The 24925-nt window shown below is 43.0% G+C and overlaps 1 protein-coding gene across 1 annotated transcript in view; it reads right to left on the bottom strand.

The window, feature by feature from the left end:
* WASHC2C (WASH complex subunit 2C) overlaps positions 1–24925 on the bottom strand; it is a 96003-nt gene that overhangs the window by 4255 nt on the left and 66823 nt on the right. Inside the window, exons 24-27 of the mRNA XM_063125898.1 lie at positions 5033–5155; positions 4620–4682; positions 4060–4263; positions 829–1380 (exon numbers count right to left, since the gene is read on the bottom strand). Coding sequence (XP_062981968.1) covers positions 829–1380; positions 4060–4263; positions 4620–4682; positions 5033–5155 — 942 coding nt within the window. The remainder of the gene's footprint in view (positions 1–828; positions 1381–4059; positions 4264–4619; positions 4683–5032; positions 5156–24925) is intronic.

Here is a 24925-nt window from a genome sequence, read left to right as displayed (position 1 = left end):
GCAGCAGGGAAAAAGGACAAAGAGGGTACAGGTCAGGGTGGAGCCACACCCGACTGCTCTTGAAAGCAGTCGGGCATGGGCCTGTCCTGGTGTTGGGCACGTCCACCTGGGCCCATGAGGGCCAGACGTGGGGCACCTGCTGCCCTCGTGGGCCCAGGAGGATTTTCACTCCAACGCTAATTCCAACATACTGTTTCCACAGTGGTCAGATGTCTAAGGCAAGTCTATAAGCAGAACCTGGGTGGAAGCTTCTTCCTGCTCATATTCCCTTTCAACTGGCATTCAGAGACATAGTGCCCCAAATACTGGAGGTAGTTATGGCTGGCAGATATTAATAGCTTTATCCTCCATAAACGTATATAGAGTTGACCAAGTTGGTGGCTATCACTACATATTGCAGTAATGAATTCCTCAGTTTATGCAGTGTGAAGTATTTCCTTTCATCTGTCCTGAGTCCTCCACCATTTAGCTTCATTTGACAAACCCTGGTTCTAGTATTATGAGGTGGAGAAAAACTTCTATCTGTTTTTTTCTCTCAAAGGAAAGCCCCAGAGACTAATCAAATACTTCACCAGCAATGACAAAATTAAGCATGCCCATCTCTCCTGCATCCTTCCACAATTAACTTTCATTCCCAAAGCTTATCATAGCTACTTCATTTTATAGTATCAGGACACCACTCCTTTTTATTGTCTCCTCACCTAAACAGGAGTTCATGTAGTAAGTTGTTTTTCCACTACTCCCCATGCATAGAGATGGCTTAAGCAAAAGCAGAAAAGCACAAAATAAGAAGGATCCATGTCCAAAGGAAGACACTTCCCTAATTACCTCAAAAATATCTTGCATCGGAGGGTCCTGACCTAGCTGAGTAGTGGGTTTTGGATCTTTCCTCTTCACAGCTGTTTTACTAGTGGCGAAGAGATCCTCTTCGTCCTCCAGAAAAGAGGCAGGGCTGGTTTTTTTTGAAGTTTTTCCAGGTTGGAAGTGGTCTCCACTCTTTGAACCATCCAGCGCCCCATCTTTAGGGGCTTGGCTCACAAGGCTCTTTGTTTCCACTGCTTTTGACTTTAAGCCCAAAAGGCCATTCGACGCAAAGAGATCATCTGCATCAGAGTGGGCTGTTGTTGATTTTGAGGCAGGGCTACCAACTGTCTCACTGCTGTTGGTCGATAGAAGCGGTTTTGCCTTTTCGGTGTTTTCTTTTTTACACAGTTCTCTATTGCAGGGATATACTATGGCTGCTGGTGCAGAGTTTTCCTTTAAGGGAGGCAGGGATGGATCTTCAGAAATGTTCATTTCGTTCTCGTTGGATTCCTGAGCAGCCAGCCGCCTGGCATTTCTCGTAGGGGGCCTTCGTTTCCCAGTCACCTTGATCCTGCCCTTCAATTACAATCAAGTTAGATGACATCAAAACACAAGATGAGAAACAAGCATGCTTACATTTCAATTAACAGTAAGAACAGGAAATGCCTTCTCCCCCTGCCAAACCTCTATGTTCAAATTAGTGTCCATTTGCTTAGTTTTTGGGCAATAATCATCAACATAAACTATGGTTTGCACTTCTAGAAAATGTTCTGGGCCAGGGAATTTTTTTTCTGCCTGTAAATTCTGAATTGTCTGTTATATAATAACACTAATGCAATTATTGCAGGTTGATAAAAATAACAATTTTATTTTCTTCTCCCACATCACAACCCTCAAATTATTCATAGAAAAGAATATTCTACAGGGATCAATTTAATTATAATGGATTGTTTACAGACCAAGTTAGTTGGTGCCACTGAAGTCTATGGGACAAGTTAGTTTTTACTTAAGTTTCATTGATTTCAATGGAGATTAAGTACAACTAATTTAGCCAGGATTCAACTGAATATACATAAAGCAGTTTCCAAAGAGAGTGCATTTATTTCATAGGTTCAATTATTACAGTGAGTCACAGTAATCCAAATGAGAAGTCATGGTTGCTAGATCACTGTTCCCCATAAGGGAGAGAACTTGGTGAATCAGTCACAAGCTACAGCAGCAAGAGAAGCAAATATTTTAGCTTTGTTACAAGAAGCCAACTTGCAGCATGACAGCTTTTGTTTTGTCCTGGGGCTATTTTCTGAGCTTCTTTAGGAGAGAAGTAGGGGTCTGATTGTGCTTCTAATTGACATAATCCCATTGGCAGCTGATAAGGAGCTGCAGTCTTGTCCTCTGCCTGCCTATATTTTGGGGTTTTGTTGTAATTTGTTGAAAAAGAGAATGGAAAAATTCCTTAGAAGTAGCCAGCACGAATAACCACCTAGCCACAATTCCTCAGTTTCTCTTCCCCACTCACTTAAAGGATTTTCCTAGTTCCTTGGAATTCTGTCGTGATGAGGGCTTATTTCCCCACAGAGCTAAGTAGTCTTGCTTCCCCTGCCCCACACCTCTCTACTCCTTAAATTATGTTGAGCTCAGTTCCCACATGCAAAACCACGCTACCTTACAAATGCAGCTCCTAAAAACAAAATCCTCAGAACTTGCTGTTCTCTATAGGTAGTATCCAAAGGTTTTGTTTGTCTGGTTTATTTCTTCCAAAAATATTTTTGAAGGAACTAGTTGAGTTTGAACCCTTTCATGCCTGCATAATTAAAACATGCCTGTTAAAACGTGTGTGTGTGTACATGCTTTTTTTCTTTCCTTCTTACTTACTTATAGGGGCCTGGTTCAGACAATACGCTAAACCATGCTGCTTAACCACAAAATGGTTAAAGGCATTCATTAACCATTTTGTGGTTAAGCAGCATGGTTTAGCATGTTGTCTGAACCAGGCCATAGTGAATTAAACAGTGCCAGCCCTTGGAATCTTGTTTTCACTGCTAGGTCTTAATCTTTGTTCCTGTGCAGTGGTTAAAATAAATGTTGGTGCTTTAAGCTTAATGCTTGTACAGAGACCTCTTCTTCAAAGAAGGACAACATTTCATTCTTTCAAGGACCCAAGTGCCAATTATCACTCAGCATGTCAAAAACTGTTTTTAAAAAATCAGTGTAAGGAAAGAGTCCCACCCCCCTGTGAACAGTACCACTTTTTTAAAAAGCAGAAAGAAAAGTATAAAGGTCTTTCTTTTTGAGCAGTTACTAGGGGGTTGAGGTACTGGGCTGTCCAGTTAAATTCTGCTGGCTGGGAACCTTAGAAATAAATCCTGAAGGAGGAAAGAGACATTTTTAAGCATGAGCAGCGTGCATTTTATTGAGCACTACACACAGCCCAAGAATATATAGGACTCTGCATGTGTGAAACCTCAGCTATAGTGTGGGATAAGGGAGTTTAATCCCCCTCCCAGCAGCTGCCTCAGACAACCAATTTGGTGTGTCATGAAAGGGAAACAAATTCTTTATTTTTATTGTATAATTTTACTCCCAGCAAAAGAGAGAGACACTTGGGGGATTTTCCGCCTTTGATGCCAAAATAGCCATGAATACTAGTTATATTAACTTGGGTGGTGGTGGTGACATTTCCTGCTCTTCCTCAGGCAGCAAAACGTTTTGGGCTGGCCCTGGCAACTTGATCACCTGCCTAGTAATTCTTCCTGTCCAGCTCACTATCTAGTTTAAGTCTACTATACTGTAATTTTTAGTACACAGAGAACACTTTTTTTTAACTTTACCTCCTAAACTATGAAAAAGGTCCTTTATAGTCTTCTAAATATTGCATGCATTCTAACTTATGTCTGTCTCCCTTAGTGTTCTTAATTTTGTATGAATTAATTTAGTTCACTAGAAAATATGAACTATTTCACATGTACGTATCCCCCTCCAGACCATCTGGAAACTAGATCGAACAATAGAAATTCCATCAAAAGTTACCTTAATTTTTACACACCAGTTGTGATTGATGGACTAATAACTATTTGTTAAGGCAGCCTTCCCCCACTGGGTGACCTCCAGATGCTTTGGACTACAACTCCCATCAACACAGCTAGCATGGTCAGTGGACAGGCATGATGGGGATTGTAGTCCAAAGCATCTGGAGGGCATCAGGTTGGGGAAGGCTATATTAAGTTATTACATTAACATGCTGCTTTATATAGTTACCTTGTTGGCATTTTGTAAAGTGTCCGCTTGCATGGGATAATCAAAGCTGACTCCTGTCTCTTCACTGCTTCCTGCAGCAGAGGGTTTTTGGGTATGCTGTATTCCATGAGGCTCATGATATGGAATCTTTGGATATATTGGTGGCGGCTTCACACTAGATGTCTCGCTAGGTAGCAAAACCGCTGAGTTAATATCCAAATTTGCCTTAGAAAAAATGATGGAAACTATCATTAATGGCAGCAATAGGTCAGCCAAATATAAATACGAAATCCATGAAAAGAAAAGAAAGTCAACAGGAGTATTCCTGTACTTGACAAGAAGGAGGATCAGGCAAAATAGTGGCCAGGGGGTGGGGGAACACTAGAATCGTCCATGCACATGGAAAGATAGGCACACCTCCTCCTTCCCTCTTCCCCTTCCTAGGATCAGGAACAGCATCCCATGTCAAACGTGCAATTTGCAGGAATCAGAAGTTGCATCTACAAGAAAAGGCTGAAGCTGAGAGTAAAAATTAGCAGGAAGAGTAAATTTAAAGTTAAAATGCCAGTAAAACAATTTACTTGTAATTTTCCAATCCAAGAGGAGGGTTCTTTATGTTTACGTGCAGCAGGGCCCGTGGATTTCTGTGTAAAGTTAGATTTAAGTAAATCCAAATGACTGGAATTAACACATTTAACATTTTACAGGAGAATCTCAGAAGCATCAAGACTGTCCAGAAAAAACGGTCCCATTGTTGAGCCCTTTCTGACTAGCTTAAGGGGAACCGGGGTGGGAAGGAAGGGGGCAGGATGCCAGGGGTCTATCATGAAGTTGCAATGAGGAAATCTATATAGGCGAGTATAAATGGGGCAGTCTAGGAAGTGATTATTTGAAGCTAGTGATATATAACAAACAGGCTCAGATACTCTTCTACTGTTAATATTGTTTAGTTCCACACATTTTTATCCATCCCTCAAAGTTGGAATATACAAACCTCAGGGTCCTCCAAGCTCACTTCTTCTTCTCGTTTGAGATTTTGATGACCCTCTAGAACCTTACTGTCCACTTTCAAAAAGCTGGTATTGCCCTTCTTTATTATTGTTTTCTTTTCTGCTACCTTGCAGAAATAAAAAATAAAAAGATGTAAGTGAAAATGCATTAAGAACATATAACAAGGAAGAGATTGTACCGCATCTATGTTTGACTTACTGGGTGAGTCTGAGAAATCAGAACGACCTTGAATTTTCTAGAATATCTAATTGTCAATGAATTCCTAAGTTCTGAGACTATTTGAGGGGAAATTGGTTGGCTGACTGTTAATGTTTTTGACTGGTTGAAATCAAATCTGTATGTATCTAAGCATTTCACTTTACCTTTGATCCTGAAACCAAGAATGACAGCCAAGATGGCTTATGCCAACTACTTAACAGCATGAATTTGCTCTTGCAGCCACATAGTTTAATTATTGTTTTGTGAACTTGGGCAAGTTCACAAAATCTGAACAAAATCTATCATGATTGGTTAGTTTCATAAAACATTAAATGACAAACCATTTGGTATTTAAATAAGCCTTCTGTGGCAGTGGTTGCATTCACACAAAATGAAATGCCAGCATTTCAGCAAATCCTAGCATACCATTCATGTCCAAAGATGCTGCACGATCAGTCCTGCTTGGTTCTTTCCACCAGCAGGTTCAGTGTTACGTCCGAACCTGTTGCCTGGCCTGTCATTCCCAACTTCAAATTTTGGCTTCTTCGGGGAGTGACAAACCAGATTTCCCAGTTAGGACATAATGCTAAGCATTTTCTTACTGGTGAGTTGCTTGTTACTGAAGCCATTTCTGCTGGCAGGAGGAGCAAAGCAGGAAAAATTGACAGTGTGCATCAGCGTGTTTGCATATAAAAGCTAAGCCAGAATTTACTGAAAATCTGGCTTATCATTTTGTGCTGCATTTCAGTGAATCTTGGCTTACCATTCATGTACAACATGCTGGTACACAGTGCCTGATTTCTCCCGCTTTGCTCTTCCTGCCAGAGAGAGCAAAATGCAGCAAATTTCAAGTTTGGGGGGGGGATTGTTCCCCCGCGTACGCTGATGGATGCTCCCCAGTCCTATGGGAAGTTAATATGCAGGCACTACTGGAGTAAGGGACAATAAAGCAAACAGCTGCAGGGTGGCAGCAGCCAGTGGTGCTCCACAAGTAAATTAAGCTGAATTATCAATATTGATATGGGGTGTGGGAGTGAGGGCCATGGGGTTTTGCTGCCCCATGGGCCCGAAAAGACCAGCTGTGAATGAATGCAATGAACTGTGATGCTGCGAAAATAAAAATGTAAAAATTCAAAATGGCTGCCAAAATCAGTTACATCTCAATTAAAATTGTAATTTATGTGTCATTTTGAGATGAGATCTGTTAAAATTTTAGAACTACAGAAATAATATCTGATATTACCTTAGAACTACTAATTCTACTTATTTTTATATCTGCTTTCATAATGCTATAAAAATAAGTAGAATTAGTCGTTCTAAGGTAATATCAGATGTTATTTCTGTAGTTCTAAAATTTAATGCTAGAGCCTCGTGTGGCGCAGAGTGGTAAAGCAGCAGTTTCTGCAGCTGAAACTCTCCCCATGGCCTGAGTTCGATCCCAGTGGAAGCTGGTTTCAGGCAGCTGGCTTGGGTCGACTCAGCCTTCCATCCTTCCGAGGTTGGTAAAATGAGTACCCAGCTAGCTGGGGGAAAGGGAATAACGGCCGGGGAAGGCAATGGCAAACTACCCCGCTATAAGGCCTGCCAAGAAAACGTCAGCGAAAGCTGGCGTCCCTCCAAGAGTCAGTAATAACTCAGTGCTTGCACAAGAGGTTCCTTTCCTCCTTTCCTTCATAATGCTAAAACATTATAAAATCAAGATTTCTTGTCCCAATCTCTTGATATTTTCCAGATTCTGCATGGTGAGAGCTATAAAACGGCCATTTAAAAAACAAAACAAATGTTTGTGATACAACCAGCACAAGATGAGCTGCCTAAAGCAGGAGAAGGCTCCTCCGCTTAATTGTGTGTGTTTTCTCTAGCACAGGTGGTCTCACCCCTCAGTATCTAGCTCTGAGGAGTCCATCCTCTAAGTGATGCATTTTGGATCAGGTGGCAACGAATGTGCCATTGTCACCTTCACAATAGTGGCAAATACTGTTGAAGTAATGGGGACACAGAATCTTTGTGACACTCAGAGTGAGGCACTGGATGCTGTGGAAAGCCCTGTCAGTCACTTTGCCACAGCAGGAAAGTAGCCAGCAGGGGCATCGACTTAAGAGTTTTTAAGCTTTTGGCTGCCTGAGTAAATTTTTGGGTTCAAGAAGAATTAATGTTTTTAAACCCTACCCCTAATTTTTTAAAAAATCTACTTTGGTTTACTCGTTAGAAGTCAGGTTCAAGATAATATATTATAATATGCAAGATACTTATAGCAAATTTAAAATAAATATCACAGGAAGTGCCTTTCACATGGATCTAGCATTACAGAGTTGTGAACTGCCGCTCAAGACTGTGGCAACTAACATCTGATTTCAGAGCTGAGGCTATTATGAAATTGAGATGGTTATAGTTTTTCGATTATTGCATTGTAGTGGTATTTCTACTTATGTTTTTGCTAATTTATCTTATGCAATTTATCTATCTTTCCTAAACACAATCTATGCTTGTTAATGCCTAATTCTAACCCTCTCTGCTTTTTAATTTTCTTTCCCTTAGGAACATAGAACTTTTGCCCTTTTTAATTTCTTTTTAATTATTATTATTATTATTATTATTATTATTATTATTATTATTTTATATAGCACCATCAGTGTACATGGTGCTGTACAGAGTAAAACAGTAAATAGCAAGACCCTGCCGCATAGGCTTACAATCTAATAAAATCATAGTAAAACAATAAGGAGGGGAAGAGAATGCAAACAGGTACATGGTAGGGTAAGCAGGCACAGGGTAGGGTAAAACTAACAGTAGAAAGTAACAGTAGAAGTCTGTATACGATTTAGTATACAGGTTTAGTATAAGTAAACCTTATTAGTATATTTAGTATAAGGTTTAGTATACGATTATGAAAGTCCAGTAATATGCAAGTATAAATAATATTTTTATGAGATCGTTAGTGTGTATGTGTTCATTTGTTCAGTGGAGTCCCCTGATGAAGACAGCTGGAATTGGAGTTACCTATTAAATAATAATTACATCTTATTGGCCTTGCCTCTTTGAAACAGTATGTACACAGGATGATGAAAAAAAATCTGTTACTTCATAGCAGTCACTATTAAACTTATACACCCGTGTATCCAATTCAACACTACTGTTTACATAAAATACATTGTGCTAGTGGAAATCACTTCTAGTGAAACAGCAATAGTGTTTGGTGAAGGCATGGAAAAATCCCAGAAATATATAGGGGGAAATGTTTCCCCAAGGACTGTTTGTTTTTTGGTAGTTTTGTTTTTTTGGGAAAATCTGAATAGCTTTGTTTTCTGAAATATTTTTTTTGAATTTTAGACAAGGTGTTTATATATTTTACCCTGCCTTTACTCCACACTCTCCAAATGATTTCTGAAAACTATGTAATAAGAATTTATAGAAAGGCTAAAGATGTAAAATAGCTGGAAATAAAGAAGCCATATGGATTTTTTAATCCTGTCTATAAGATCCTCACCGTAGTTATTTCTTCTAATACTTATTAAAAGATTGATCTAATATATCCTGTATTGATAGACATTGTCAGGATCAGGCCTGTTCTCCCCTGTATGGGGGAAGGGGTTTCAGGAGGTCAAATTCAGAATCTGAAGAAGGAGGAGGAGGACTCTGACTCTGACTAAAAATTTACCAACCAAGATAGGAAGCAGGGGAGGAGATCCCTCAGGAGCCAAGGGGCAAATCCTCCCAGGAGCTTTATTGAAGAGAGTGCCAACAACTCAGAGCCCATCCTCCCCTGGACCCTAGGACCTCAGCTTTTGTCAGAGGGGGAGGGGACTTTGGAGTTGACAGATCCCAGAGTCCGCCGCACGATCAAGCGAGAGGAGTTGCAGAGCAGGTGAGAGGCGGTCTACCAGGATGGCCACTCACCAAAGTCTTCTCGAGAAAGACCCTCCCTGAGCTAAAGTGGCTCTTGGACTGCGTGGGAAACTCTCCTTTTAGTTTAAAGGGCAACTGCCTAGCTTAGTTAGCCTAATTAAACTTAGAGGAAAGCGCCTAGCATTCTCTCTTCCTTCAGGTTTGAAGAGATGTTTATTTGCTGAATATAGCTTTGTGGATTACATGGCAGGCCTCTTTATTGTCTCACATCTCAGCAGGAGGCTTGGAATCACAACAGACATTTAGGGATCCTCCAAGTCATGTTAAGTTTCCAAACATGCAAGTAGAGTCACCATATTATAATCTGGAAGAAAATATGCATTCTTGATAGTTCATGGGTTTTTTTTTGCTTTTTTCCTCCAGAGTCTTATGTTTCTGGGCTTTTCTGAAGGAATGGAAATGAGTTCTCAGGATGCAAAATATGCTATTGTAGCTCCAATCCCTGCTCCCTAAGAAATAACCTCCCATTTGGACAGTTCTTAAGACTCAAATGTAACTGTTCCAACACATCTGATTTCAGAGAGGAATTTCTGACACTGTCTTTGCAATTAAAAGAAACAGAGTTATCCCTATAGTGTAATCACACAAGGCCTCAAAAAAGCAGGAAAAAAGCCACAGGCAGAGCTTTTAGCACAAAAGAACATAACAGACCAAATCAACTGCAGCTTAACATTTGACTATGTCACCAATAAGAACAGAAGAACATCAGAAGTGCCCTGATGCTGGATCAGGCCAAGGGTCCATCTAGTCCAGCACCCTGTTCACACAGTGGGCAACCAGCCATCAGCCAGGGACCAACAAAGCAGGACATGGTGCAACAGCACCCTCCCACCCATGTTCCCCAGCAACTGGTGCACAAAGGCTTATTGCCCCGAATACTGGAGATAGCACACAACCATCAGGGCTAGTAGCCATGGATAGCCTTTGCCTCCAGGAATTTATCCAACCCCCTTTTAAAGCCACCCAAATTGGTGGCATTCACTACTTCTTGTGATACTACTGCGATGCACTCTATGTGGGGCTGCCCTTGAAGACTTGGAAATTGCAGCTAGTGCAAAATGCAGCAGCTAGACTGCTGGCGGGTACATCTTACAGAGACCACATAACACCGACCTTAAAGGAATTGCACTGGCTGTCTATACGTTTCCGGTTGGAATTCAAAGTGTTGGTAATGATGTTTAAAGCCCTAAATGGCTTGGGACCTCGATACTTGAGGAAGCGCTTCTCCTTATATATGCCTGCCTGAGACTTGAGATCTGTTGGAGGAGCCCTTCTCCGCATCCCACCAGCACAATGCATTTACTATGATGCGACAAGGGAGAAGGCTTTCTCTGTTGTGGCACCCCGACTGTGGAATGCCCTCCCCTTGGAGGCCCGACTGGGGCCAACACTGATTTTATTCCAGCACCAAGTGAAAACATGGCTGTTTAACAAAGCTTTTAATGGTTAAATTCACTAAGATAGCACATTGTTTTAACTGTTTTAATTGTTTTACTGCTTTTAAATTATATATTGTTTTAACTTGGTTTATGGTTTTATTTGTTTTTAGCTGTGTATATTTATTGTTTTATATATGCTTTTATCTGTATGCCACCCTGAGATCTTAATGATATAGGGTGGGATATAAATGTTTTAAATAAATAAATAGTGAGTTCCACAATTTAACTATGCACTGTGTGAAGATGTGCTTCCTTTTATTTATCCTGGAAGGAAAGCATTTTTGTGGAGGGCATGGATGGATGATTTTTACTTTGGATCAATTAATAGGCACAGACGATGAGTTTTTGTCTCCAGACTTGTGTGTTAAATATAATCTACCTGCTACGGCTCAATGGCAATACTTGCAATTGCAACACCTGCTGGAATCCAGGTTTGGTCCAGCTGCTTTTGCAGCTTCACAGCCTCCAGCACTGTTAGAAACATTTATTACAGCTGAACTGACATGCCGATCTACGACCCATATATATAAGTATTTAGTAGCAGTAAATAAATATGATACTCACAGTTTAAGACAGGATTGGAATAATGAATCAGAATGCCCTACTTTGCCTAATCAATGGACTGTTGTTCTAGCATCCCTATATGAAGCTTCTACGGACCTTAGGGACCATCTTGTTCAGCAAAAAAAATTGTTTCAGGTTTATTGGACTCCACAACGCCTTTTCAATAAGGGTCTGTCTAAATTGCAGAATTGTTGGAGATGTAATACATCTAATGCTTCCTTAACTCACATGTTTTGGTAATATCCTGTAGTCACCCCTTTTTTGGGAGGAGGTTATAATAAGAATAAATTTCATATTGAAACAATCTATAATATGGAACAATGTGCATCTCCTCCTAAATTACTTACTGGCTTCTTGGAAGTTAACACATGGTCAGCTCAGATGGATCTTCAAGGTTCTCATGACAGCCAAAAAAGTATATTATCATGTTGGAAGGACAAATGCTCACCTCCCATAATGCAATGGACTGAAGACGTAATAACACTATCAAATTTTGAATGGGTGTTATACTGGCGCAACTTACAAGTGGATAAATACACAGATATCTGGTCTGCTTTTCTTGAAATCTATGTATAACTCTCTTCCCACCCCTTTTTTTTGAATGGTACACATGATGAACCATTCTATCTTTCCGGCGCCAGGTTAAGACTTTCCTCTTTGCCCAAGCATATGGCAGCACATCTTAATCACCCACATGTTTAGTTTTTTTAAACGGTTTTTAATGCTTTATGTGTGTATGTTCTGTGTTTTAAAATTTAAATTTTTGTATACTTGTTTTTATCTCAATTTTAGAATTTCTGTAAACTGCCCAGAGAGCTCTGGCTATGGGGGCGGTATATAAATGTAATAAAATAAATAAGTAAATAAATAAAAAATGACGATATTCCTAAATATGTAATGTGTTGTTGTTGTTTTACATTATGTACTTTCAGTTCTGTTTTGTTGATATTCACAATAAAAATGGGGAAACCAGCTAATGCTTCTTTTGTTCATATGTTCTGGAAATGTCCAATAGTTGCCGCCTTTTGGGAGGAAATTATCAGACGCATATATTTTGTATTAGAAAGCTCTTTAATATTTTCGGATGTACATGTCATTTTAAACTACGTACCGGCTTCTTGGAAAATAACCCACAGACAACGTAAATGGATTTTTCGCCCGCTTTTGACGACCGAAAGACTTATTCTACAACATAGGAAAGAAAAAACCACACTCCCTAGAATGCAATGGATTGAACACTTAACAACATTAGCAACATTTGAAAGAGGGGCATACAGAATGGACTTCTACTTTGGTCTGCCTTTACGAACGTTTATGTGTAATATATACTACTTTTCTTTTTGTTCTTTTTTCATTTAGAAATTGTGATATTTGAAATTGAGGCTTTTGAAGTATGTAGCTGTATATGTCTATTTTTTATTATTTTATTTTAACTTTATGGTTTTTAGTTTTTAAAAAAATCACAATAAAATTGATTTAAAAAGTGCTATTGAGTGTAAATGTCCTAAGATTTATGTGGGAAAAACAACAAGACCCCTAAAAAGATGCATAGGAAAGCACCTAGGCAATACAAAAAATTACAGACCAGGTGCTCTATTAGTAAGCTTTTTCATAGAATAACAGAATTCCTATGCAGATTTGAAATTTTGGGCATTGTATAGACTTAATACACAGGATGACAAACAGCTACTAAGAAGGGAAATTCTAAAATTAAAAACTCTGGATCTGAGTGGCCTAAATGAAGATCTGGAATTTTTACCATTCCTTTGACTTAGGAACAATTTGCAGACACTGCCCACCAATAGCAGCTGTGTTTCAGTATGAAACCTTGGACTTATCACAACTACATGGACATACCTGGCAGAGCTAAAAAAAAATGAACTAAGACTATAAGGATGGATTTGAGGAATACTCTTTTCAGGCACAGGAGACAATTATGTTGCTAGAGGAAATTCTGCAGACACTACCTTCTAACAAGTAAGGATTTGTATATTATATTTTTTGTTACAGTCCAGTTTTATAAGATTTTATATAATACTATGATATGTTAAAAAGTTTTTAATACTAACATATATGCATATGCCCTTGTGGCAATGTGCTTAATTAACATATTTTAATATTATGTGGTATCTTATTGTACTTTATTTTTATTATTAATGTTACAGCCCCCTGAGGAAGGCCTTAGAACAAAGAACAGACCGAAATGCGCTGGACTTCTTGACAAATATTTTGCATCCCGAGAACTTGTTTCTCTTCCTTCTGACCTGTTTGGATGCTCACCTCCTTTTGTTTTTGGTTTTAGATGCTACAGTAGTCAATTCATGGAATTCTAATCTGAAACCCACATGTGAAAAAAACACTGTAGGACAGGGCTTCAAAATGAGGCAACTTTGGGCACCCACAAAACCTTTTATATTTTTTTTCTAGCTTTTAAAATATATGTACATGGATTTGTATATATCCATAGAAATGAAAACATATGAAATGTATACAACCGTCTAGCACTTATACAGTCTTCAATAAAAGCGGACCAAATATCCAAATAAGTATCCATTTGAGGGTGGTGTCTATATGACACCCATTCAAATACTGAAAGCGTTGTAAGATCCTCAATCCATTACATTATAGAGCGGAACATTGGTACTTACCGAGAAGGTTCCTTCTGGGTTGGTGTGGGGAAGGCATCCCACAATTGGTTCCCACATCCCCCTATCGCCCAGGAAAAGCAGGGACTCACGTGACTGAGTTTTAAGCCCTCTATTGGTCTGAAGCTCCTCCTAGCCAGTTCCGTCCGTGGCTAAAGCTCAGAAATTGAGAAAGGAAGCATCTCTTTGTATCATAGGTAAGGAAGAACCACAGAGGAACAGATAACTTATTAGTAAGTACTTAGAAATCAATCTGAGAGTACAAACTTTGAGGATCCTTAGGAAAAGGTCTGGCCAGCTAAATGCAGAGACAAGTGGCCTGATAGACTCGGTGGTGTTTCAGGGTGTGGTTGGGATGCCTTCCGCACACTAACCCAGAAGGAACCTTCTCGGTAAGTACCAATGTTCTGTTCTCCAGGTTGGTGTGAGGAAGGCATCCCACAATGGGACATGCAAAAGCTAAAACTGGGTGGGAAAATCTTAAGCTGAGTCTATTGTAGTCCTACAACCTGCTGGAGGACTCTCCTGCCAAAGGAGGCATCCGCCAAGGCATATGTGTCTATTCTGTAATGTCTTATGAAGGAATTAGGACTTGTCCAGGTGGCTGCCTTGCAGATTTCTGCCAGAGGGGCATTAGTACTTAAGGCGGATGATGTGGCTGCTGCTCTAGTGGAGTGAGCTGTGACTCCTAATGGCTTGGGGAGGCATGAGGCCTCATAGGTCGAAAAAATACATGCTTTTAACCACCTAGCTAGGGTAGATCTGGTAACCTTCTTGCCCATATCCACAGGGTGAAAGGAAACAAACAGTGAATCAGATTTTCGAAAGGATTCTGTCCTTTTTAAGTAAACTTTAATGGCTCTGCGGACATCCAGCTTGTGCCAGGCCTTCTCCTGTGGATGAGAAGGGTTAGGACAGAAAGATGGCAGAATAAGCTCCTGTGACCTATGGAATAGCGTGTGTTGACCTTAGGGATAAAGGTCGGGTCTGTTCGAAGGACGACAGAATCCTTATGGAAGGTGATGAGCCCTTTTCTGATTGAGATGGCAGATAAGGACAGGTTGCTTACCTGTAACTGTGGTTCTTCGAGTGGTCATCTGTGCAGTCACACATATGGGCTCTGCGCCTGCGCGAAGCCCCGCTTCGGGAATCTTCTATAGCTAAGAGGCATTTTGGGCAGAAACCCCTCCCCCTCTACTGCGCATATGCAGAGGGGTTCCCGCCCAGATTCCCTCAGTTCTTCTGAGACCAGTAGGCCTCGTCTGAGGAATTTTGACACCTTCAGGTGTATCTGAAAAAACTACTTGATAAAGCATTAGTAATACTTAATGGACACCAAGAGGGGAATATGGTGGGTGGGTTGTGTGACTGCACAGATGACCACTCGAAGAACCACAGTTACAGGTAAGCAACCTGTCCTTCTTCTTCGTGGTCTCTGTGTATCACACATATGGGCGATTAGCAAGCTTTTACTCACCGGAGGAGGGTTGGTGTCCTTATGTGAATACGGATGATAATACTGCTCTGCCAAAGGAGCAGTCGGATCTCGACCTGACGTCCAGTTTATAATGTGACACGAACGTCATTGGTCAGGCCCATGTTGCTGCCTTGCATATTTCTGGGATAGTGATTCCACGATGGAAGGCAGATGATGTAGAGACAGTTCTGGTGGAATGCTCCTTGATCGATTTTGGGGGTTCTAATTTTTGCAGCTGATAGGCTAAAGTAATGCACTGGACCAGCCAGGAGGAGAGTCTCTGAGATGATACAGGTTGGCCTTTTTTGCTCTCTCCATGACAAACGAATAAACGTTGTGACTTTCGAAATGAAAAAGTACGATCTTTGTAAAAGGCTAAAGCTCTCCTCACATCTAGTGAGTGAAGAGTTCTCTCCAGTGCAGTGGAAGGAGATGGAAAAAATGCTGGTAGGACAATGTCTTGATTGACATGGAAGGATGACACGACCTTAGGTAGGAATTGGATGTCAGGGCGAAGTACCACCTTGTCAAAGTGAAAAACAAGATATGGTTCATCTATTCTCAGAGCACAGAGTTCACTTGCTCGCCTTGCCGATGTTATTGCTACTAAGAAAACAACCTTTAACGTGAGAAGACATAAATCAGTGGTAGCTAACGGCTCAAACGGTGGCCTTGATAGTGCATGTAGCACTACGGACAAACTCCAGGAAGGAGAAAAAGTTCTTACTGGTGGGTTCAAGTTAGATACTCCCCTTAAAAACTGTTTAATTGTCGGGTGTGAAAACGCCTTAAAACCATCAATGCAATCATGGGAAAAGGAGATTGCTGCTAGGTATACTTTCAACGAAGAAACTTTCAGACCCTTGTCAACCAAAACTAATAAAAATGACAGGATCTGATGAACTGAACAAGTTTTAGGGAAAAAATCATTTTCAGATGCAAAAGAGTTGAATGCAGCCCACTTCCTGTTATAATTTAGTCTTGTGGAAGGTTTCAGTGCTGCATCCAAGACCACTTGAATTCTGGTTAAGTCAGTGTTCCGTATTGAGGAACTAACCTCCACACTGTCATGTGGAGCGTGTGTAGATCCGGGTGAAGTATTTGACCCTTGTGCTGGGAGAGAAGGTCCTTCCTCGTGGGCAGCCCCCAATAGAGACCCCGGGACCTGTTCAACAATGTTGCGAACCAATTCTGCCTGGGCCACCAGGGTGTCAGAATTATACAATTCGCGTTGTCTTGGACAATCTTGGCTAATATCCTCGTTATGAGAGGAAACGGTGGGAATATATACAGGAAGGAGTGGTCCCATTTGTAAAGGAACGCATCCCCTAGTGATCGTCTTCCTATTCCTGCTCTGCTGCAGAAGAAGTCGCAGACCGCATTGTTTTCCGTTGCGAATAGGTCTATTTGTGGTCTCCCCCAGGTTCGAAAAACCTGGTCGATGATCGAGGGATGAATGCTCCATTCGTGTACGAGTGACGCATGCCTGCTGAGGTCGTCTGCTAGCTGGTTGTCCACCCCTGCTATATGGACCACCGTCAAGGATATATGGCGTCGAGTGCACCACTCCCAGATTTGTATGGTAAGTTTATCAATGATGGAGATTTGGTGCCCCCGTTTGTTGAGGTAGAACACAGTTGTTGTGTTGTCTGAGGTTATTTGTATATGTTGGTTGGCTATCCTTGTCTCGAAAGCCTTGAGGGCCTTTTGGACAGCTAGTAGTTCTAGATAGTTTATGTGCTTTTTTCCTTTTAATGTCCACGATCCTTGTATTCTTAAGGAATTGAGATGGGCTCCCCAACCGTCGGGTGAGGCATCTGTTGTGATTGCTATGGTCAGAGTGGAGAGTCGGAATGGCACTCCCTCTGCTAGGGTGTGATGGTTCTCCCACCATTTCAGAGATTTGACCACATTTGGTGGTAGGATAAGGATGGTTCTCTTGGTGTTTCGCAAGGGATTGAACTGTCTGTTGAACCACATTTGTAAGATTCTCATCTTGAGTCTTGCTAGGGCCATCACCATGGTGGTTGATGCCATCAGTCCTAACAGTCTTTGTACTGTGTGAGCGGTCACAATTCGTTGTTTCCTCACTTGAGTTATCAGGGTTCTTATGGTAGTTGCTCTGTCTACAGGTAAGTATGCTCTGGTAGTGTTCGAGTTTAAGATTGCTCCTATGTATTTTATCGTTCTGGCTGGAGAGAGAACTGATTTTTCTGTGTTTATCAAGAGACCTAATTGGTTTAGGAGGTTTTTAACATAGAGGATATGTTGTTGAAGGGTTTGCTTCGATTCTGCTACCACCAGCCAGTCGTCTATATAAGGGTGTATTTGTATACTCTGTTTTCTGAGATGGGAGCAGACTATGGCAATACATTTCGTAAAGACCCTCGGAGCTGTTGACAAGCCGAAGGGTAACACTTGGTATTGGAAAGCTCGATCGCCGATGATGAAGCTGAGAAACCGTTGGCTGTCTGGATGGATGGCTATATGGAAGTATTTATATTTATTTATTTATTACATTTTTATACCGCCCAATAGCCGAAGCTCTCTGGGCAGTTCACAAGCTCTCTGGGCGGTTCACAAGTAAGCATCCTTTAGGTCGATGGAGGCGAACCAAGAATGCTCTGTGAGAAGTGGTAGTATATTTGGAAGGGAGACCATTCGAAATTTTTTCGGTGTGATGTAGTAATTTACGTCCCTTAGGTCTAAAATGGGACGAATTCCTCCATCGCTCTTTGGAACGGTGAAGTACCGAGAGTAAACCCCATGGTGTAGTTGTTCCTTTGGCACTGGCCTTATTGCTCCCTTTTTTATTAACGAATGAACTTCCTCTTGTAGAGGTGCTGAAGGTGTTGTTCGTCTTAGATGGCCCGTTGGTGGCATGGAGTCGAATTCTATTTTGTATCCCCCTTTGACTATCGAGAGAACCCATTTGTCCGTTGTTATTTGGGACCAAGTCTCGATCGATGCTGATAAACGGTTGCTGAAGGGGGTATTGCTGTTGCTGGACGGCGTCAAGTCAAAGGCGCCGATTTTGCTGGTAATCTTGCCTTCGACGCTGAAACTTAGGCTTTGACGCAGGGAATTGTCTCCTTCCCTGCTGTATTGCTGGAAGTTGTCTTTGTTGTTGTCTGTCAGTCTGGTATCGTGGTGCCTTGTTTCCGGGTCTGTACCACTTTCTTGGCTTATAATATTGCCCCTGTTGTCCCGCTCCAATACCCATCTTTCTGGCAGTTGTCCTTGCCTTTTGCACTGTGTCCATTGCCTCATCGGTAGTGGAGTTTATGAGGCCTGATCCATCAAATGGAAGGCTCTCTATGTGCGTTCTGGCCTCTTGGGAGAGACTGGCGGATCTCAACCAGGCATGTCTACGTAAAGCCACTGATCCTACCATGGCCTTTGCTCCACAATCGGACTGATGTTTTGCAGTTGCAATCTGCTGACAGGCCATGCGGGTGGCTTCGGCATGAAAAATTCGAGCTAGCTCCCTCTGGTTGTCTCCTAAGTTTTCACATAGAGACATCATCTTCTCCCAAAGGAAGAGCTGATATCTGGACATCGTAGCCTGGTAATTGGCTATTTTAAGGCTTAGGGCTGCCGTGGAGTAGGATCTACGTCCCATCAGATCTAAGCGCCTCCCCTCTTTATCAACTGGTGCTGTATGCATCCTTGCGCTGACTCGACAATTATAGTTTGGTTGGGGGTGCGTAAATAAAAATTCCGCATCCTTTTCCAGTACTCTGTACATGTTGTCGAGCCTCTTTGATGAAGGTTGTAGCGCCGCGGGATCTTTCCAATGCTCTTTAACAGATCTTGCTATTGTAGGGAGGAAGGGGATGGCTACCGGTGTTGTTGCCTCTGTATAGATGGCTTCAAAAACAGGGTCTGTAAGCCTTTCCAGTGATTGTCTTGTCTTGATCCCTAAGGATTGGGCCATTCTTTGGACAATATCAGCAAAATGTCCAAGGCCCTCTGAAGGAGAAACAGCTCCTTGTGCTTCGACTATGGAGTCGGGTGATGGTATTGATGGGGCTGGTGAGGCCACCGATGACGAATCAGAGCAATAATCTTCCACGGAGTGATCAGAGGAGTGTATCTGTACCGTCTGAATTTCCATGCGTTGATTTTCATGGGTTGCTGTTTCAGTTGCCTGTGGTAGTTGCCTTAATTCTATGTCTCGCGTAAGCACTTGGCTTGCACGAGCTGTCGATATCGGCTCCGGTGCGGATACCGTTGCCGAAGGCCGGCGTTGGGTTGGTGACCGTCGATATCGATCTTCGAGTTCTCGCCAGTTTGCATACTGGTATGTATGTCTAGGAGGTAACGACCATTGAGACTCTCTCTCCCAGTCTCTTAAGGGGGATCGGGAGCGATGTTGTCTCCGATAGTACTGATCGTGCTCTCTATATCGAGAATCCGAGGACCGTACTGAGTCCGGAGATCGATAACGGCTTGAAGCCCGATCTCGGTGCTCGGACCTGTGACGTCCCGCAGTAGGTAAATCAATCGATCGTGAAGGGATCGGTTGCTCTGTGGACAATGGAAGCAGATCCCTGCTACGAGTAGAGGAAGCATCTCTTATCTCCCCTTCTGATAATGATGTTGTAGTTATGGGGTCGACTGTCGAAGTTGATTGCATAGGTATTTGTTGAGCTGTCGATGGTCGTGCTGGACCAGTCGTCTTTTTCGATGTCGACGCCCTTCTTTCGATATCGTGCGAATGAACTTTAGATTTTTTCTTGTGTTTAGCTTTGTCGGAGGATTTTGGCGTCCTCGCTTTTTTGGATAGCTTTTTGGCTACGGCCGTAGCTAAAGACCGTCCTGCTGTAGCAGGAGTGTCTTGTTGGGGCCGGTCAGCTCGACTCGTTGTCGGCTGGACGGGAGCTGGAGGCACGAACGGCTCTTCTTGCGCCATGGCAGGTTTATCTACTGCTCTAAGTGCCCTTTCCCACAGCTCAGCCCTTAGTTTATCCGCTCTGTGGCGTCTGGTCAACTTGGAAAATACTTGGCAGTTGGGGCAAGTATCAACCTTGTGCCCTTCTCCTAGGCATATTACACAGAAGTTGTGTCCATCCGAAGGCGGCAGTTTTGTGCCGCAACGGGCACACTTTTTAAACGGGGCCTTGGGGCCCATACAGGCGAAGATAGGAAGGAAAGATTTCTGAGGTAAAGTATGAAGAGTAATAATAACATTTTATTATTATTTTTTTTAGGTAAAAGAGAAGAAGGAGAATGAAATAAGAGCAAAGAGGAAAAAACGAAGGTAAGTCTTAGCTATTTTTTGTATTATAGATTGGAAAGCATTCCCGACGAGGCTGTCGCTGAGACAGTCGAAGAAGAACCAAGGGAATCTGGGCGGGAACCCCTCTGCATATGCGCAGTAGAGGGGGAGGGGTTCCCGCCCAAAATGCCTCTTAGCTATAGAAGATTCCCGAAGCGGGGCTTCGCGCAGGCGCAGAGCCCATATGTGTGATGCACAGAGACCACGAAGAAGAACTCTGAGATTCTGCGAGCAGATGTTATGGCCACAAGGAAAAGAACTTTTTGTGACAAAATGCGTAGTGGGATAGAGGCAATTGGTTCGAAGGGAGGTTTAGTCATTGCAGAAAGTACAACGTGTAGGCTCCAGGAAGAAAACCTATGGACAATGGGAGGACTCTTGAGTGCTGCTCCACGGAGGAATCTTTTGATGTGAGGGTGTGAACTCAGTGGCTGCCTACCAGGCCTGGAAAGGACTTATGACAGGGCTGACGTTTGCCTGCGCAGGGTACCCGGTTTTAAACCCATCTGGAGGCCTTGTTGGAGAAAGGCTAGGAGTTCCTTGACACTTGTTGCCCGTGGAAATAAGCTTCTCCCTTTCACTCCACCTGCAGAAGGACTTCCAGGTTGTTTTGTAAATTCTGGTGGTGGAGTCCTTGCGGAATGCCAGCAGGGTGGATATGACATCCTCAGAATAATCCAGAATTAAGTAGATGGAACTTTCAGCAGCCAAGCGGCTAGTTTGAGCCAATTTGGGTCTGGGTGCAATACTGGTCCCTGAGACAAGAGATCTGAGATCTGGGGCAGGAACCATGGACCATGCACTGCTAGGGCTAGAATCTCGGAGAACCAGGGGCGTCGGGGCCAGAAGGGGGCTACTAGGACTACAGTGGCTTGTTCCTTTCTGAATTTTTGTAGAACTCTGGCTAAGAGGGGGATTGGAGGGAGTGCGTAGAGCCTCTCTTTCGGCCAGTTGATATATAGTGCATCTATCCCTTTGGCTCCGTAAGACTGGAATCTGGAGAGAAATCTTGGCAGCTTGTGGTTGTGCCTGGATGCAAACAGGTCCAGTGTTAGTGGGCCGAAATGGTGTATGATTCTCTGGAAGACTGCTGGATGTAGGCTCCATTCCCCTGGGCCTATTTGTTGCCGACTCAGATAGTCTGCTGTATGGTTCAGGGTCCCTTTGATGTGTTGGGCTGATATGGAGGCTAAGTTCTGTTCGGCCCATAATAGCATGCTCTGGGCCTCCAGGTGTAGGGAGAGGGATTTGGAACCCCCTTGACGCGTTATGTGGGCTCGTGTTGTTGTGTTGTCCGTTCTGACTAGGACATGAGAATGTCGCAGATGGCGTGAGAATGCTTTTAGACCCAGGTGTACTGCCCTGAGCTCCAGCCAGTTGATGCTGTGGCATTTTTCCTCTGCATTCCATTTTCCTTGGGCCAGGAGAGAGTTGCAGTGGGCTCCCCACCCTTCGAGGCTGGCATCTGTTGTCAGTAAGATCCTCTGAGGCTCCTGGAAGGGGCTGCCCACCTGTAGATTTTGGAGGTCTTGCCACCACATGAGGGAGTCTCTGACGTGCAGAGGGAGAAGTATTGGGAGGCGATCCCTCCTTGCTATTTGAGCTTGGAAGGGCAATAGGAACCACTGAAGGGGGCGAGAATGCAGCCTGGCCCATGGGAGAATGCCGAGGCATGAGATCATTAAACCCAGAAGATGCGCAGCAGCCATTAAGTTGGTTATTCTTTGCCGATGAATTGCCCTTGAGCGGTCCTGAAGCTTGACTATTCTCTCTGGGGAGAGGAATATTAAACCCTTGGAGGTGTCGATGAGTGCTCCTAGATGAGGGAGGACCTGGGTGGGTGTGAGATGGCTCTTTTTTCTGTTTTTGACAAAGCCGTGTCTTTCTAGGCACTTGACAGTTGTCTGTAGATCCTGCGAGGCTTTCTGACTGGAAACAGAATGGATAAGAAGGTCGTCCAAATATGGATAAATATGCACGCCTTTTAGCTGGAGATGAGCTATTAGTGTCACCCTGATCTTGGTGAAGATGCGGGGTGCCGAGGATAGGCCAAATGGAAGTGCTTTGTACTGGTAATGACAGTTCTGGTAGGTGAAGCATAGGAATTTTCTGTGAGGTAGTGAGATGGGAATATGCAGATATGCCTCTTGAGGTCTATGGAAGTCAAATATTCTGCTTTGTGAAGGGCTTCTTTGATGGTTTGCAGTGTCTCCATACGGAATTTTCGATATTTGACAAACCTGTTCAGATGCTTGAGGTCCAGAATTGGTCTCCAGCCTTTGCCCTTTTTGGCTACTAGAAATAAGATGGAATAAATACCTTCATATTTTTCTATGGATGGTACTGGTTCTATCGCTCCTATTTGAAGTAGATGCTGTATGGCGGTAGATATGATGTGATTCTTGGTGGCGGATTGTGATGTGGGGGATGGGATGAACCGAGGGGGAGGTTGTTTCCAAAACTCTATGAGATAACCATGGGAGATGGTGTCCAGGACCCAGCGATCATCTGTGGATTGTTCCCATGCTGGGAGGAAATGTTGAAGTCTCCCCCCGATGAAGGGTTCCCTGGCGTCAGAATTGCTGTCGTCCAGACCTTGAGGTCTGGAAAGTAGAAGGGGTTTTGGCAGAAGCGCTAGAGGAGTTGGCGCTTCTGAACCAGAAGCGGGATCTGGACCATGCTGGTTTAGGAAACCTGTAGCTTTTGGATCGAAAGGAAGATTGGTTAGTGGTCCGGAATGGGCGAAAGGATGTATAAGACTGGATGAGTTTTTTATCTTCTCGCCGGAAGGATGAAGGCATAACTTTTTTCTTATCCTTAGTCTCTATGAGGACATCTTTTAAGGCCTCTTCTCCAAAAAGGTGTGCACCTGTGAAAGGTACAGTCGCAAGATTTCCCCTTGAGGGAAGATCAACATTCCAGTGCTTAAGCCAAATGGAATGTCTGGCAGCTGCTGTGGAGCGGGCTGAAAACTGAAGCGCATCTTGTTTAGCATCAGCCAGGAAGGCAAAAGATTTAGAGAGTTTGAGCAGTCCTCTGTATAAAGTAGGCTGATCTAATTCCTTATTGTTTATTATGTCTTCCACCCATAAGATGGAAGCTCTAGCGAAAAAAGATGATACTGCTGAGGCCCTTAAAGCTAATGCTGAAGCTTCATGCGCCTTTTTTAAAGCTGTATCTGATCTTCTTTCCCCGTGGTCTTTTAGGGGAAAGTCACCATCTTTTGGCAATACAGCGCCTGAGAGCAAGGCCGCCACAGGGGCATCTACTAATGGAATTTTTAATTCTTCCATCACATTGTGAGGAAGAGTATAAAACCTCTGCGTTGTACTGACTCCCTTTTTTCCCTGGAAGGGAGATTTCCACTCCTCCTTCATTAATTTATTAAAGGAATTGGGAAAAGGGACCTCTCTGGTGGTTGGCTTGGGTTCTGGAAACATCGCTGCCCCTCTAGATAAAGATTGCTGTTTGTCGGGTTGTACTGGCTCACTAGCTAGAGAGACAATTGCTTTGGACAATAAAGGTAAAAAATCCTCTTTGTTAAAGAATCGATCAGCCGAGATATGGTCTGTAATTTCTATGTCTGACCATCCACCCTCCTCTCCTTCTGAAAAGAACTCCTGCAGTGACATTATGGAGGAATCACTGTCATGGTGGGGCTCAGCCAAGGGGGTCTTGGATTTGTTAGAGCGACCTTTGGCTATGGAGTGTGGGTCTGGAGAGTCATCCCCAGAGCCTGCTGATGAGTGCAGACAATGGGAAGAATTGGGCTGTTTTGACCTGAAAGCCTTATTTTTGTTTTTTGTTTTATCATTGTTTTTATTTTTGTTTTCTAATTGTGGAGGAGGAGAGGAGGAAGACTCAGAAGTGTGCAAGCTTCTGGTGCGTTTTGCAGAACCGTTTGATCTCAAGGTTTGCTTGTCTAACAAATGGTCAGACAGATTATCCAGTACTGCCTTAGTGATCTGTGCTAAAACAGATTTATCTATTTGAGCCATGCTTGGGATAGGTGTTGGGGCTATCTCATTATTCTGTGTCTGAGCAATGGAGGAGGTGGAAGGAGGAGGGGCTTCCCTTTGCAAGTTGGAATCGAAACTGCAACTCAAAATGGCCGCCCGCTTTGTTTGGCGGGAAACATCCACGTGGGGGAGAAAGAATGGATTTGATCTCACCCTTGATGCTGTTGGAGCATCCAGCTGCTCCGTTGCTTCCTCCTCTTGTTCTGAGTGGAGAGGGTGGCGTGCTGAGCCCCCGACTCCCTCAGTCTCGGCTGCATCTTTTGAGGCCGGGATCGCACCGTTCCTGGTGTGTAAGAGACTCAGCGAGGGGCCTTGGCCTCCGGGCTGGTGATCTCTTTGATCCTCCG

The sequence above is a fragment of the Elgaria multicarinata genome, chromosome 5, assembly GCF_023053635.1.
Source record: "Elgaria multicarinata webbii isolate HBS135686 ecotype San Diego chromosome 5, rElgMul1.1.pri, whole genome shotgun sequence".
In the NCBI taxonomy this organism is placed as follows: domain Eukaryota; kingdom Metazoa; phylum Chordata; class Lepidosauria; order Squamata; family Anguidae; genus Elgaria; species Elgaria multicarinata.
The sequence above is the reverse complement of the archived record's forward strand: the minus strand, read 5'-3'. Positions and strand labels throughout refer to the sequence as shown.